This window comes from Dendrobates tinctorius, unplaced genomic scaffold (genome assembly GCF_039654945.1).
Source record: "Dendrobates tinctorius isolate UK_male_01 unplaced genomic scaffold, ASM3965494v1 ptg000083l, whole genome shotgun sequence".
Lineage (NCBI taxonomy): Eukaryota > Metazoa > Chordata > Amphibia > Anura > Dendrobatidae > Dendrobates > Dendrobates tinctorius.
The window spans coordinates 9,153,012-9,169,716 of NW_027361751.1; the positions used below are offsets into that span (position 1 = coordinate 9,153,012).

At 45.0% G+C, this 16,705-nt stretch overlaps 1 protein-coding gene across 1 annotated transcript in view; it reads right to left on the minus strand.

Moving 5' to 3' along the window:
• Positions 1-14,714: 14,714 nt before the first annotated feature.
• Positions 14,715-16,705, minus strand: part of LOC141097057 (uncharacterized) — a 154,953-nt gene continuing 152,962 nt past the window's right edge. Inside the window, exon 9 of the mRNA XM_073584014.1 lies at positions 14,715-15,302. Within this exon, the coding sequence (XP_073440115.1) occupies positions 14,715-15,302 (588 nt within the window). The remainder of the gene's footprint in view (positions 15,303-16,705) is intronic.

Here is a 16,705-nt window from a genome sequence, read left to right on the forward strand (position 1 = left end):
AGGGAAATTTTACCCAAAGCAAGGCAGAAAATAATAAATTTCCCTATTCCCAAGTCAAAACAAGAAACCCAATCATATATTGGTCTTTTTGGCTTCTGGAGACAGCATATCCCACATTTGGGGCAATTGATGGCTCCATTGTACAAGGTGATTCGGAAAAAGTCTGAATTTCAATGGGGTGAGGAACAACAAAATGCTTTTGAAATGGCCAAAGAGGCCATTCAACAAGCTGTAGACTTGTGGCCCATTAAGGAAGGGGACATTAAATTACATGTTTCCGTGCAACACCTGTATGCAAATTGGTCATTGTGGCAAAAACAAGGGGCAAAGAAAGTTCCCCTTGGCTTTTGGAACCGTAAATTGCCGAATGCAGGAGAAAAATATACCCCATTAAAGTAACAGCTACTAGCGTGCTACTGGGCGTTAGTGGATACTGAACAAATGACAGTAGGACATGTAGTTCTATTAAGACCTCAGATACCCATAATGCAATGGGCATTATCAAATCCTAAAACCCACAGGGTAGGACATGCCCAAGAACAAAGTATCATTAAATGGAAATGGTATATTTCAGAAAGGGCAAAGAAAGAAGGTAGGTGTCAGGAACACTGCACTGCACTTGCTCACTGAGCCAGAGTGCGTGTCCTGAGTACAAAGACTGTGCACAAAGAAACCTGCGGAGCGAGCAGCAGTGGTGACAATGCATGCTCCAGGACCTGAATCACGTGACTGCTGGGGGCGTGGCCTAAGCTCCACAGAGCTAGGAGCTGCAGGGAAACTCCTAGAAGGGTAACTACAGGACAATCTTACCAAGGAGCATAGACAGAGACAGATACCAGATCAAGCCGGGTCAAAGCACGAGATAGCAGGACAGTACCAAAGGGCTTAGACAGAAAGAATAGTCAGGACGTAGCAATAGATCAGAAAACCAGAACAGGTATTAGACGGTACAATAGGGGTAAACTGTAACGGAGTAACGATAGCCAAGCCAGGAGGTCAGAACCAGAAAAGACAATGGTACCAAAAACGAGAGACGGAGTGCAGAGTGAAGGAACAAGCCGGGTCATACACGGGAAGCAAACAAACAATGCAGAGTACACGCACACCAGGGGTCAGACACACCAGAATAGCAGTATAACTGACAGAGAATGCCAGTATGGAGTGAGCATAAATACCCCTCCCAGATCCAAAGAGAGGCCGGCAATGTTAACCCTGTCAGAACAGGACATTAACCATGTCCTAACCATGACACCGGCAATGTTAACCCTGTCAGAACAGGACATTAACCATGTCCTAACCATGACAGTACCCCCCTCTTAATGGGGGGCCACCGGACCCCCAGGTTTCTCAGGGTACCTGGCATGAAAAGCCCGCACCAGTCGATCAGCGTGCACCGAACTGGCCGGAACCCACGATCGATCCTCAACGGAATATCCCTTCCAATGGATAAGGTACTGAAGTCTCCGGCGCACCCACCGCGAATCAATGATGCGCCCTACCTCGTACTCCAGTTGACCCTCTACCAACACTGGTGGAGCCACGGATGAGGGATCTTCTCTAACTGTCCCCACAGGTTTTAATAGGGACCTGTGGAAGACGTTAGAGATTTTGAAGGAGGTGGGCAACTGTAATCTGTATGCCACCGGGTTGATCACCTCTACAATCTTGTATGGGCCAATAAATTTGGGGCCCAACTTCATAGAGGGTATTTTAAGTTTGATGTTACGAGTGGACAACCAGACTTTTTCCCCCACTGTCAACGCAGGAACCACCCCCCTTCTCCTGTCTGCAAAATGTTTGAACTTCTTCTGGGCTTTGGAGATGTTCCCCTGTACCTCCTTCCAGAGGGTTTTTAATTGTTGTACCATCCCCTCGGCACCAGGGCAATCCGAATCCATATGGGAAAATTCCCCAAACTGCGGAACAAACCCATAATTGACCAGAAAGGGAGGCTTTCCGGTAGACTGATTAACCCGACAGTTGAATACAAATTCTGCCATGGGCAATACCTCACACCAGTCTTCCTGTCTGGAGGAGGCCAGGCATCTCAGAATCTGCTCCAATGACTGGTTGGTGCGTTCCATTTGTCCGTTAGATTCCGGGTGATAGGCAGAGGAGAATGACAACGTGACTCCCAACTTCATACAAAACGCTCTCCAGAACCTGGCCACAAATTGCACACCCCTGTCCGACACCACGTTCACAGGCACTCCATGCAGTCGAACAATGTGCTGTATAAACAAACGAGCCAAGGTTTCAGCAGATGGTAACGCAGGTAATGGCACAAAGTGGGCTTGCTTAGAAAATCTATCAACCACTACCCATACCACTGAGTTGCCCTTGGAAGGTGGAAGGTTAGTGATAAAGTCCATGGACAGGTGTGTCCATGGTTTATCCGGAATTGGCAAAGGCACCAATTCCCCGGCCTGCCGGACCTGAGAGCTTTTAGAGCGCGCGCACACCCCACAAGTATTCACAAACCTTTTTATATCAGTACCCATAGAGGGCCACCAAAAACCCCTAGCTACTGCCCCCTGGGTAGCTGCAATACCAGGGTGTGCACTTAACATAGAGTCATGAAATTCTTGAAGGAGTGTGGGACGGAATTGTTCGGGTACAAACAATTTACCTGGGGGTTTATTCCTGGGAGCTTGTGCTTGTGCTTCCAGAATCTCTCTCTGTAACTCAGAGGAGATTTCGGCTACAACCACTCCCGGTTGAAGAATGGAGGAAGGAGGTTCTGGAGGGGACACAGAATCAAAACTTCGGGATAAGGCATCTGCCTTTACATTTTTAGACCCTGGTCGGAACGTGATGGTGAATTGAAATCGAGAAAAAAAAAGTGCCCACCGAGCCTGTCTGGGGGTCAATCTCTTAGCAGACTCGATATAGGCCAGGTTTTTATGATCAGTGATAACCGTAATGGGATGAGCGGCCCCCTCCAAAAAATGTCTCCATTCTTCAAAGGCCAATTTAACTGCTAACAGTTCCCTGTTACCGACATCATAGTTTCTCTCGGCCGACGAGAACTTCTTAGAGAAAAAGGCACAGGGATTGAGGTTTGTCAGGGTAGAGGGGCCCTGTGACAATACTGCCCCCACCCCCACCTCCGAAGCGTCGACCTCGACGATAAAAGGTCTTGACGAATCGGGTTGTACCAACACAGGGGCTGTAGTAAAACACTTCTTTAATGCCAGGAAGGAATTTTTTGCGGCCACAGACCAAATTTTTACATCTGCCCCTTTAAGAGTGAGGTCCGTCAAGGGTTTTACCACCTGCGAGAACCCTTTAATGAACTTCCTATAATAATTAGCGAAGCCCAGAAATCGCCGCAACCCCTTCAGGTCATGAGGCTGCACCCAATCTGTAATGGCCTGAACCTTCCCTGGATCCATGCGGAATCCCTCCCCGGATACAATTACACCCAGAAAAGACAGTTCTTGCATAAAAAATGAGCACTTCTCCAGCTTAGCATACAAATGGTTCTCCCGGAGTCTCATAAGCACCGTACGCAGATGATGCAAGTGTGACTGACTGTCCTCAGAGTAAATCAAGATGTCATCCAGGTAAATGACTACATAACGTCCAATCAAGTCAGAAAAAACAACATTAATAAAGTTCTGAAAAACCGCAGGAGCATTAGTGAGGCCGAAGGGCATAACGAGGTTTTCAAACAGCCCCTCAGTTGTCAGGAACGCTGTTTTCCATTCGTCCCCCTCCCGGATCCTTATAAGGTTATAAGCCCCTCGTAGATCGAGCTTAGAAAACCATTTGGCCCCCGTGAGTTGATTGCATAGATCAGGAATCAACGGGAGAGGGTACGTGTTCTTAACAGTAATTTTGTTCAGTTCTCGAAAGTCGAGGCACGGTCGCAACCCACCATCTTTTTTCTTTACAAAGAAAAACCCCGCTGCCACGGGTGAGACCGAGGGCCGAATATGCCCCTTGCGAAGGCTTTCTTTAATGTACTCTTTCATAGCTTGGCGCTCAGGCCCGGACAAATTAAACAAACAAGCCTTGGGTAATTTGGCTCCAGGTACTAAATCGATAGCACAATCATATGGTCTATGTGGTGGGAGCGCCTCGGCCTCGCTTTCGGAAAACACATCTTTAAGGTCTCTCAGGTATTCCGGAATACCCTCCAGACCGACAGATGACACAGATACAGATTTTATCGGATTGACAAAAGGAATCGGGTTACAACACAGACCATTATCATTACATCCCCAACGGGTGATCTCCCCCTTCACCCAATCAATAAGAGGATTGTGGCGTTGCAACCAGGGCATTCCCAATACCAGTCCTGCAGGCAGATTATTCATAACGAAACAACTTAAATTTTCCACATGAGTGAAACCCACCTTCATAGAAAAAACTTCAGACATAAAACAAATTCCATCCCGGGTAAGAGGGGATGAATCCACAGCCACAATTTTAACAGGGTCTTTTAACCTGACTGTCCCTATCTTATTAAGAGTCACAACTTGGGCATCAATCAGATTAATGGAGGAACCACAGTCAACAAAGGCGGTGGTCATAACAGGACCGCCAGCAATTTCCAATTCAACCTGGAGGACCATTTTTATACGTGAGAAAAAATGTACCTGGGAGTCTGGACAACCTCCTCGTTTGTTGCCCAGACTCAGTCGTTTCTCTGAAGGTTTCTCTGAAGAAGGGCAGGAGGGACAATTCCTTTTCCAATGTCCAGAGGCTCCACAGTAAAAACATAGTAGGTTGTCTCTGCGGTGCCTTCTCTCTTTCTCCTTAACCGAGACTGACCCAACGTTCATGGGCTCAGATACGGGTGGAGTGTCACACAATTTGGGGTACAAGGGAGACTCTTGTTGCATCATTACTCTAGCACGGAGTCTCCGGTCCATACGGACCGCCTGCATCATGGCATCCTCCAGGGTATCAGGAGGCGGATGTAATGCCAGAGCGTCCTGCAGACGGTCAGAAAGGCCCCTGCGAAACAACCCCCTCAGGGCGGCATCATTCCAGGATACTTCGGCGGTCCAACGTCTAAACTCTGAGCAGAACCATTCGGCAGAGTATCTCCCCTGTGTCACACTCATCACCATATCCTCTGCCAGACGCACTCTATCAGGCTCGTCATAAATGTGCCCCAGAGCCTCAAAGAACAAGTTCACTGACATACGTTCAGGAGCAGAGGAAGACAGAGAGAAAGCCCATGCTTGCGGAGCCCCCCGAAGTAGGGAAATAATGACCCCCACCCTCTGGAACTCATCCCCGGAGGAGCGGGGCCTTAGAGAAAAAAAAAGCTTGCATCCTTCTCTGAAAGACCTGAACTCCTTTTTATCCCCTGAGAAGGGATCGGGCAATTTGACTGGAGATTCGGGGGACGCTAATGACACATCCCTACCCCCAGAACTAGATCCCCTGCATCGACAGCCCCCTGCACAGTAACCACCAACTGTTGCTGGGTATGGGCCATCGTGCGCTGTTCCACATTGAGTTTATGGAACATTTGGGTCAGGTGCTTGACCTGATCAGCCAAGGCTTGTATGGGATCCATGAGGATAACACACACTTTTTTTTTTTTTTTTTTCCTTCAGAGGAAAAAAAAACTGAAACGGTCAGTTATAATGTCAGGAACACCGCACTGCACTTGCTCACTGAGCCAGAGTGCGTGTCCTGAGTACAAAGACTGTGCACAAAGATACCTGCGGAGCGAGCAGCAGTGGTGACAATGCATGCTCCAGGACCTGAATCACGTGACTGCTGGGGGCGTGGCCTAAGCTCCACAGAGCTAGGAGCTGCAGGGAAACTCCTAGAAGGGTAACTACAGGACAATCTTACCAAGGAGCATAGACAGAGACAGATACCAGATCAAGCCGGGTCAAAGCACGAGATAGCAGGACAGTACCAAAGGGCTTAGACAGAAAGAATAGTCAGGACGTAGCAATAGATCAGAAAACCAGAACAGGTATTAGACGGTACAATAGGGGTAAACTGTAACGGAGTAACGATAGCCAAGCCAGGAGGTCAGAACCAGAAAAGACAATGGTACCAAAAACGAGAGACGGAGTGCAGAGTGAAGGAACAAGCCGGGTCATACACGGGAAGCAAACAAACAATGCAGCGTACACGCACACCAGGGGTCAGACACACCAGAATAGCAGTATAACTGACAGAGAATGCCAGTATGGAGTGAGCATAAATACCCCTCCCAGATCCAAAGAGAGGCCGGCAATGTTAACCCTGTCAGAACAGGACATTAACCATGTCCTAACCATGACACCGGCAATGTTAACCCTGTCAGAACAGGACATTAACCATGTCCTAACCATGACAGTAGGGTTGCTACCTTACATGAAAAAATTGCTGAAATATCAGAGGATCCAGGAGTGAATCCTCTCCAAGCAGCTCAAATGGAGGAATCTCCAGTCAAATGGGGACAGAGCTATTCAGACTTGTCAGAAGATCAACAGAGGCACGCCTGGTTCACAGATGGATCTGCCAGGTATGTCAATGGAAAAAGACAGTGGAAAAGTGTAGCATACAATCCAAAGTTGGAAAAACATATTACCATGGAGGGAGAAGGGGGAGAAGGAAAGAGCAGTCAGTATGCTGAGTTGTATGCGGTCTTTCTTGCCGTAAGTTTTGAGCAAGGAAATGAATGTCATTTGTACATGGATTCCTGGTCAGTGACAAATGGATCAGCCACCTGGATGATGGGGTGGAAAAAACATAATTGGTTGATCCATGGTAAAGAGATGTGTGGCAAAGAGGTGTGGGGCAAAGAGGTATGGCAAATCCTTGAAGAACTAATTCAGAATACCAAAACAACTGTGTTTCATGTTGATGCACATGTACCTATTGACTCACTTGAACGTCTGTTTAATTCCGAAGCAGATAAAGCAGCTGCAATACTCAAAACATCCATTGAAGGAGAAAAAGACAAAGAATCATGGTTACAAGGTACAGCTATTTGGGCACATCAGAAAAGTGGACACCTGGGAGAAAAAGCCACTTACAGGTGGGCCCAGGAGAGAGATGTATTCCTTTGACCTATGATATAATAAAACAAGTCATATTGCAATGTCCAGTGTGTCAACATTCACAAAAACGAGAGGTACCGCACACAGTCATGGGACACATAGGAAGAGGACAGCTACCAGCTCAAATTTGGCAAAAGGATTTCATTGGTCCCTTATCAGAAAGTAGGGGGTGTAAATATGTTTGCACAGCTGTAGACACTTTCTCAGGACTGATGGTGGGGTTCCCTGCAAAGCAGCCACTCAATGGAGCACACTTAGAACTTTGGAGATAATCACTCAATACTATGGGACCCCACTACAAATACAAACTGACAGTGGGTCACACTTTACAGGACAACAGGTCCGAGAATATGCTACACAGAATAACATTAGATGGGCATTTCATATGCCATACTATCCCCAAGCCGCTGGTTTGGTGGAAAAAATGAACGAATTGTTAAAATCCATGCTGAAAAAATTAAATCAGGGATCTGATTCATAAGATGGTCAATGGAGAGATAATCTAAGTGAAGCATTACAGATTATTAACAATAGACCAATCACTGACTCAATGACACCACTGATGAGAATGCTGACACCAAATCTCAGTATACATGAATCACACGTGATAGATACCATCTTATATTGGAAATTTGATGAGGGAGCAGTAGTACCAGAGAGATCTACCCCTTTGTCTGCTGGATTAGATCTTCATTCTACTAAGGTTGTGTGAATAACACCAGGTAAGCTGGGAGTCATTCCCACAGGTCTGGGATGTCAGATTCCAAAAGGACACTATGGGCAAATAGATACAAGATTTAGTTTTGCCTTAAAAGGAGCAATGGTGATGGGTGGAGTAATTGATGCAGATTATCAAGGTGAAATTAAGGTAATAATGATCAATATGGGAGAAGAGCCTTTGATCATTGAAAAGGATCAGCGAATGGCACAGATGCTGCTGATACCTGTATCTTTAACCCAGGCTGGGGAGGGAAGCGCTCCTACTGAATTAGCCCTTAGAGGGGACAAGGATTTGGGGTCCTCAAATATCACGAATGTTGGTGCCAAAATCTGGACCCAAAAAGTTCAAGGACCGCCTTCTGAGGCTGAGGTCATTGCAGTATGGAAAGATCATACCCTATTAGTAATGAGACTGGGGTTGAGAAATGGGAGTATGTTCCCCAAGAAAAATGCTATTTGCGGGAATAATGCTTGTGTCTCTTGATTACAGAAGTAAAAACCAGTTTATGGAATCCTTGGTGCAGAGTTATTGGCCAATCTAGAAAATGAAGTATGAGATGTGGTGGCTATGGATCCTGGTATTCCCTTTTGCGGATGGATGGAAGAATTTCTACAAGGAGGAGCCAATGGCCAATCGATTCTTAAAACATCATCAAGTGATTTTTGAGGCATTGAACAGCAGTCAACATACGGATTGCTGGATATGTACCCATTCTCTGGTAACAGCCACCAGTATTCCTTTTCTAGCTATCCCTGTGGCAATGGAGGATATTTTAACATGGAACAGTTGTTCTAATACCTTAGCAAACAATGACACTTGGAATTCTCGGTTATGGAACATGATCGTACCCATACCTATTGTAGGATGGGTAAACCTTCCTTGGTGGCAAGGAAATATGAGCGGAACCAACAAAAACTTACAATACTTGGCGTTCAAAGGAGGATCATGGGTACCAAGAAATAAAGTAGGATTAACTAAATTGGGAACTGTACCCACAGACAACATACAAATAAGTTTCAAATCAACCTTAAATACGGCGGATGCTTTTAAACCTATATTGCTGGAAAGATCTGTTCACAATAGTTCATGGACATTTGCCAAGATGTTTGTGAATGGTACTACTGAATCTTGTAGTAATATACGAGGGAATTTGATGTGTTACAAGTCGTCTGAATATACGCCAGGACAGGAAACTTGTGGTAATCCAGATATGGGTTATTGTAGTCTTATTGGACAAAGTCCTAGTTGTTGTGTATTATCTAATGTCAGTGTTTTTATTGATTTAGTTCATCGATTAGTATTGCAACATTCAGCATTGTGGGATCTTCCCCATAACATGTATTGGGTATGTGGGGAAAATTCATATAAATGGATTCCTGTGGGCATCCAAGGGATATGTACATTAGCTCGGTTAACCCCAGCTACCTTTATTGTACCCTATTCTCAGTTAGATGCTAAAGCCCCCGTTACACACTGCGATATCGCTAGCAATATCGCTGTAAAGTCACCGATTTTGTGACGTTACAGTGATATTGCTAGCGATATCGCTGCATGTGATACTTACCTCCGACCGGCTCCCCCGCTGGTTATCGCTGATCGCGCGAGAAGCTGCTGGACCATTTCTCGTCGGTCACTTCCTGCGGCGCTTCCTGCTGTGACGATGAGCGACGCGTGGAGCAGGGCGGGAGGACGCAGGATCGCCGCGTCTGACAGGTAAGTAGCGATCCCCGTCCCCAGCGATGTCTCTGGTGAGATCTGCCTGAGTGGCAGCTCACTAGCGACCACCTAGCGATTCACCAGCGATCCTGACCGCGTCATATCGCTGGTCGGGATCGCTGGTGAGTCGCTAGGTGTAACGGTACCCTTAGGTATTACCAAAACACATGATATTCAAAAGAGCAGCAGATAATAGACCTCGGGAGTCAGGACAACCTCATGTGGTGTAAATGAGTACTGCAAATAAGATTGTCAGTACTCTATTTGTATATCCAATGATTATGCAGATGTGGGATAAATTGGTAGAATCTACAGATTTAGATGAGCAAATTTTCCAGATACTGGATATACTCAATATAACAATACCAGTCCAACAACAATTAGTGACAGTTACTAATCAACATACATTAGTATTAGATTATCTTACGGCTGCTCAAGGGGGCATGTGTCAAATAATTGGACCTGCCTGCTGTCATTACATAGATTCACAAGGAGAATTGCAATTGCAAACAAAATTGTACAGTATACAAAAATTAAGGGAAAAATATCAAAAAGATAATGATGAAAATAAAGATAGTTGGTGGGGGAATACTTTCTCTTTTCTAAACCCTGCCAATTGGTTTAAAGGAATGGGAGGTTGGCTGATGGGAATTCTACAAGGCGCTTTCCAACTTATTCTGTGTGGTATTTTAATATATAGGGTTAAGAGTTGTGTGGTGTATTCTTACACATGTGCTAGAAAAAATTACTAAAGCAATAGAAAAAATAACAACCATACAGATAATGAGTATTTATGTTGCTTGAACAAGGAAGTCTTGTGTTCAATGACAGTGTGATGCTCAGAGACAAGGGAGACCAAAATGTTTTGATGGTTTCATGTAGCAATGGTCATGCATGACATCAATAATCAAGGACTGATTGTGATACAAATGAGACAACTATGAGTGTGTGCCTGGGTTACGATAGGTATCCAGTTTTCAGAATAGGTGATTATGGAAGTCATGCTGCCCATATGCTACCATCTTAGAGCGTTATGCTATGATCATGAAGAGTTAACTTTGTGACAAGCAACATATGGGTGAACTTTGAACAGTAACAAACAACCTTGAAGCATTGTGCTATTGTTAGAATACGTGCCAGTGGCAAACAAATCTTGGGTTGTAATCAGTAACAAACAACCTTGAAGCATTGTGCTATTGTTAGAAAACCTATTGCGCAATGGCAAGATACTGATGATTCGGCCTAAACATACTGCACAGATGTGATAGGGGAGGATGTGGAAGCCGTTTATAAAAAAGGGGACCCTGTGTCAGCAAGGTAGGGACATTCCAGAAGGTATCATGGACGCACGGTTTCTGTGATGACAAGACCAGAGTAGTTCCCTCTCGCTGACACCGTGGTCCCTCCAGTGAAGTGATGTTACAATACTTGGTAATGTATTGATGCTTATGTCTCTATGCACTATAATTCATATTAATTGTATGATTCACATGAAATGAGTTAACAAAACAGGGTAATATTATATCTGCCATTCCATAATTCAGCATTATCCTGATGTAATCTTAATAAATTGCTACATTATTGTTTTACCATAAAACTGTATTCAGTGTGCCTAATTTGTATGTTAGTGAACGTTACGTAAGTAAGGGCGTACCCACCCTGTCACTTTGACGTGGTAAAACAGATGCTCCATAGAATATGCCCCCATTAGATGCTCCATAGAATATGCCCCCATAAGATGCTCCATAGATTATGCCCCCATAAGATGCTCCATAGATTATGCTCCCATAAGATGCTCCATAGATTATGCCCCATAACATGCTCCATAGATTTTGCCCCCATAAGATGCTCCATAGAATATGCCCCCATAAGATGCTCCATAGATTATGCCCCCATAAGATGCTCCATAGATTATGCCCCCATAAGATGCTCCATAGAATATGCCCCCATAAGATGCTCCATAGATTATGCCCCCATAAGATGCTCCACAGAATATGCCCCCATAAGATGCTCCATAGAATATGCCCCCATAAGATGCTCCATAGAATATGCCCCCATAAGATGCTCCATAGATTATGTCCCCATAAGATGCTCCATAGATTATGCCCCCATAAGATGCTCCATAGAATAGGCCGCATAAAATGCTCCATAGAATCCCCATATGCTGCCGCTGCTGCTGAAGATAAAAAAATGACATACCTCTCCGTCGCTGGGGGCCAGGTGCCAATGTCGCTGCTGGCTCAGGACCTGGCACCTGAGATATTCATTTGTCCCCGTTCCCACGTTGCTCCCCGCTGTCTGCCACGTCTTTTGTCAGTGACGTTCAGGCAGAGGGTGCGCACTAACAACGTCACTGCACCCTCTGACCTGAACATCACTGACAGAGGACGCGGCAGCCAGCGGCGAGCAACGTGGGAATGGGGACAAGTGAATATAGTATATAATCACCCCCCCTGTCTCTGCAGCCCCATTCTCCCACGGTCTCCAGCGGTCAGGTGATACCGCTCATTAAAGACATGAATATGCACATATTCATGTTTTTAATGAGCCGTACCACCTGACCACTGAAGGCAGGCACCAGAGACATGGGACAAACAGGGGGGCTGCAGAAATGCGCCGGGGGGTCAGTATGATCTCTGACATCCCGCTCCCCCTCCCCCGCCGGCCCCCTGACATATAACTCGGGTATAAGCCGAGAGGGGGACTTTCAGCCCAAAAAAATGGGCTGAAGATCTCGTCTTATACGTGAGTATATACGGTAATAGTCTTCCTTGCAACATTTAGCATTTTGGCTATCACCAGTCTGCCTCATTCGTCAGTCGCCACCCCGTTTACATGCCCTAAAATACACATCAATGGGTCTCGGTTAATATTAATTTCCATCACTCTATCAAATTCAAGACCAATATCCAGAATGCCTGCAATCGGGGGCAGGACCATAGCATATGTAGCATATCGGCCTCATCCATTGTACACCTCGGGCACCTAGAATCCATTCTCACACCAGCCTTTTTCATCCACACAGGAGTCCTATATACCCTATGTATGGTGAATAATTGCAACACCCTCCCAGACTCACTTATAGAAATTTTAGGGACGTATTGCAAGACCAACTCTCATTGAACATCCGATATGTCTCCCAAGTCCGCAATCCACCTAACTTTGGCCTTCAACGGATGTCTGTCCAAAACGTTTCTAGCAATCCCTTGTAAATATGTGTTATAAGACCCCTAGTACTTCTCTGTGCTCCAAGAATACGCAACAAACTGTCCCTCTGTATCATTATCTGCGATCTTCTCCACTGCTTATAAAATGCATGCCGCAGCTGTAGGTACTGGTAGAACATGTTGTGTTCCAAAGGGAATTCTTTCTCAAGTGCTTCAAATGTTTTAAAGGTCTCACCATCCAAAAGCTGCGACACATACCATATACCTATTCTTCTCCACTGTCCAAAATTTTATAGATGTAGCATTTCGGTCAACCGCGGATCATAACAAATAGACGTGTAATTCGTGTATTCCCTTATATCCCTTCACTGCTTAAAGTTTTTTCCACAATTTCTCAAGCAGTGCCAGTGTTGGAAATCTTCTAGAACTCAGCCGAAATCTGCCCGCCTCCAAGGAAGCCAACAGTGGACTCTTCCCCACCATGTGAGAGATAACCTTCCCCACTGAACTAGTTAATTTGTGATCCCCCCATCCCACCATATGTTGACACTGAGACCCAATGTAATATAACCATGGATTGAGGACAGCCAGGCCTCTGTCATCTTTTGGGCGCTGCAACAACTCTAGCTTGATAAGCGCTCGACCTTCCTTCCATATCAATCCCGGATGATGGCATTAATTCTATAAAATCTGTTCTGAGGCAACCAGATTGGTGCATTATGTAGCACATACAAAAGCTGAGGCATGAGTATCATCTTAATTAAGTTCTCACGCCCGGCCATTGTCAAGTTTAGCTTCCTCCACGCCGCGATCTTCCGTTTAATCTTACACAATAGCGGAGCCAAATTAAGACTCACATAGTCCATAAGATTGTTTGATACCTTAATACCCAGATATGTAACTTCCTCGACTACCTGTAGTTGAGTTAAACAATCTCTTTCAACAGGGGTCCCGCGGTCCAGCGGCAGCAGCACCGATTTATCCAAATTAATACGTATCTCACTGCCCTCATAGAATCCCCCATATCACCAAAAAACAACAGAATGTCGTCGGCATAGTGTGCCACCTTTTCCTCGTGTATTCCATATTGGAATCCCACAATATTTTGCTCCCGTCTTATTATTGCCTCCAGTGGCTCAATTGCTATGGCAAACAGGAGGGGAGACAGGTGGCACCCCTGCCTCGTACCCCTAAATAAGGAAAATTCTTCAGACAACTGATTATTAACTCGCACTCTGGCCTTTGGAGCAGTATACAGCAATTGAACCCACTTAATAAATACTTCCCCAAAGCCCATATAGCGCATTGTAGCCCACAAGTACCTCCACTCTACGCTATCAAATGCTTTGGCCGTGTCTTATGACAGGATCGCTCTATGCCCTACATTGTCCGCCTCCACCTGCATATTAATAAATAGTCTCCTCAGATTCGTCAGTGTGGATTTGTTCGGCATGAACCCCACCTGATCCTGGTGTATTATAGATGTTATGACTTTACTAAGACGATTAGCCATCATCTTTGCCAACAATTTTACATCTGCTGTCAATAATGAGATCGGGCGATATGAAGCCTTTGCGGTGGGATCTCTACCCTTTTTGGGAAGCACAACAATGATCGCTTCTCGCATGGACCACGGGAGTTCACCCCTCTCTACCCCTGCCTTATATATTCCAACAAAACAGGCAAGAAAAATTCCTTATATTTTTTAAACATTTTCCCCGACAAACCATCTACCCCTGGAGCCCTATCATTAGCCATGGAGGCGAGTGCCAACTCCAGTTCCTCTAAATCAAATGATTCATCTAAGAAAAATATTCAGGATTGAGAGTCCTCAGTAGTTGATACCTTTTAATGGCTAACTGAAAAGATGGTAACACATTGCAAGCTTTCGAGACTACTCAGGTCTCTTCATCAGGCTAGACTAATACAAAATCTGAAGTCACATATTTATGCACAATACAGCCTAGAAAAAATGCAATAGATAAGACAAGTGACGTGAAGCAGAACTATCAATATGGGAGAGGGAGAATCCTGAATATTTTTCTATCTACTGGCTAACACGGTACAAAGATATACATCTTTCCTGTATCATGATTCATCTAAAAAATTTTGGGACTCCATAGACAATTTTGGAAGCCCAGCTCTAACCAAAACTTCATCAATCTCAGTATCCGTTGGCTGCACCTGTGACCCATATAAATTAGTATAGAAGTCCGCCATCACCTCCAGCAAACCCCAAGTATCCGTGACTTCCTTTCCATCCTCCCCCTTTAAGTCAATTATGTAAGCACTGTCTCTTTGTGCAGCAGCCACTAGAGCCAAAAGATGGCCAGCTCTCTCTCCCTCCTCAAAATATTGCATAGTACGGAACATCTTTTTCCGCTCAGCTGCCCGCAATGACAGTGCATTAACTCTGGCCTGAGCCTTTTTTAACCTCTCTTGTGCCCGAGTGGATTGGTCATGAATTAATGCCTCTTCTGCCTCCTCCAACTCCCGGAATGCCAGCTGATCCTTCTGCTTAGTGCTGCTTGTTTGGATCTTAGATATCTCTTTAATACACAGCCCCCTAAAAAAAGCTTTCATAGCTTTCCAAACAATCCCCTCATGTGCCGTACCCCTATAGGTCTTAAAGTACTCCCGAAGCTCCCTCCCCAAGTCATTTCCTTTATCAATAAACTGTAACCAGAAGGGGTTTAATCGATAGGTCTACTATTGATCATTTGACCTTGGTCACCAAGCAACACATACATTGGGGAGTGGTCAGACACCGTTCTGGTCAGATAGCCCACGTCCGTCACAAGGCTCAGCATCCGCTCATCCCCCAGCTCCAAACCAATCCTTGACATTAAGGAGAAAGTTGTTGAGAAACACGAGAATTTACGCACCCCAGGGTTACGAATCCTCCACAAGTCAGTCATAGATGTCTCCCTTAATAACGCCCCGAAAGGAGTATTGTTGCCCTCCTGCTTTATGTCTTCCCCCCTGCCTCTGTCTGGGAGAATCAGATACATTGTTAAAGTCCCCCATCACCAGACATGGGATCCCAGGGAATATTGCAATAATTTCTAGTATCTTCAGAAACAGCTTGGTATTATATGGCGGCAGAATGTATACAGATAAAAGAAACATAGGCCTATTATTGAGTTTACAGCGTAAACACACATATCACCCCTCAGAATCAATAAGTGAAGTAAGCTTTTCAAACCCCTACATATCAAAATACTGACTCCCCTTGAATATGTAGAATACGTAGCATGGTAGCTTTCTTGTATCCAGTGCCCATTCAGTAAATAAGACCTTTCAGGGACCAAGTGGGTCTCCTGCAAAAAGACCATAGCTGACTTTGCTTCGCGCAGGAATTGAAAAACTGCCTGTTTTTCAACATCCGTTGCCAGGCCTCTAACATTCCAGCTCAAAATTTTGATATCATGTACCATTACAATTCAAACTTGCATATAATACAATATGTGTATCAGCATGTATACAGCCTGAATAGGAAGTGTGACGTAAACATTTCCCATAATCCCCATCCCCCAAAAAATTAACCCACAAAGAATAGCAAAACAGAAAAATCAAAACATCTTTTCCTGTGATGGAAAAATTGGGGTATATTATCCAAAACCATTCTTAATCTCCATATCGAGTCCCAAATCGGCTCCCTGAATGCAGGGGTCCATGATGATTTGACCTTGTGAACAAAAATTAAACCATTAACTCTCCACAGAGATCCCCATAAAACCACCGGGGACACCAGATGACAGAACAGACACACAGGTCATGAGACCCTCAGTCCACAGAATCCTTTGCCTTCTCCATCCGCAGTTGTTTCTCATTGCAGTCCAGCCACCTGAGTGCATCTTTGGCCTCAGAGAAAAAATGGACTTTATCCGCAGCCACAATCTGCAAATTACTCAGATATAACATGGAATTTATAACACCAATTTCCGGCAACCTCTTCTTGATACTAATAAACTTAGCTCTCTGTTTCTGTACTTCAATTGAATAATCTGGAAAGATGGAGACTGCAGAGCCGTTGATTACAAGATCAGGGAGATCCCTAGCAAGCTTCAAAATAGTAT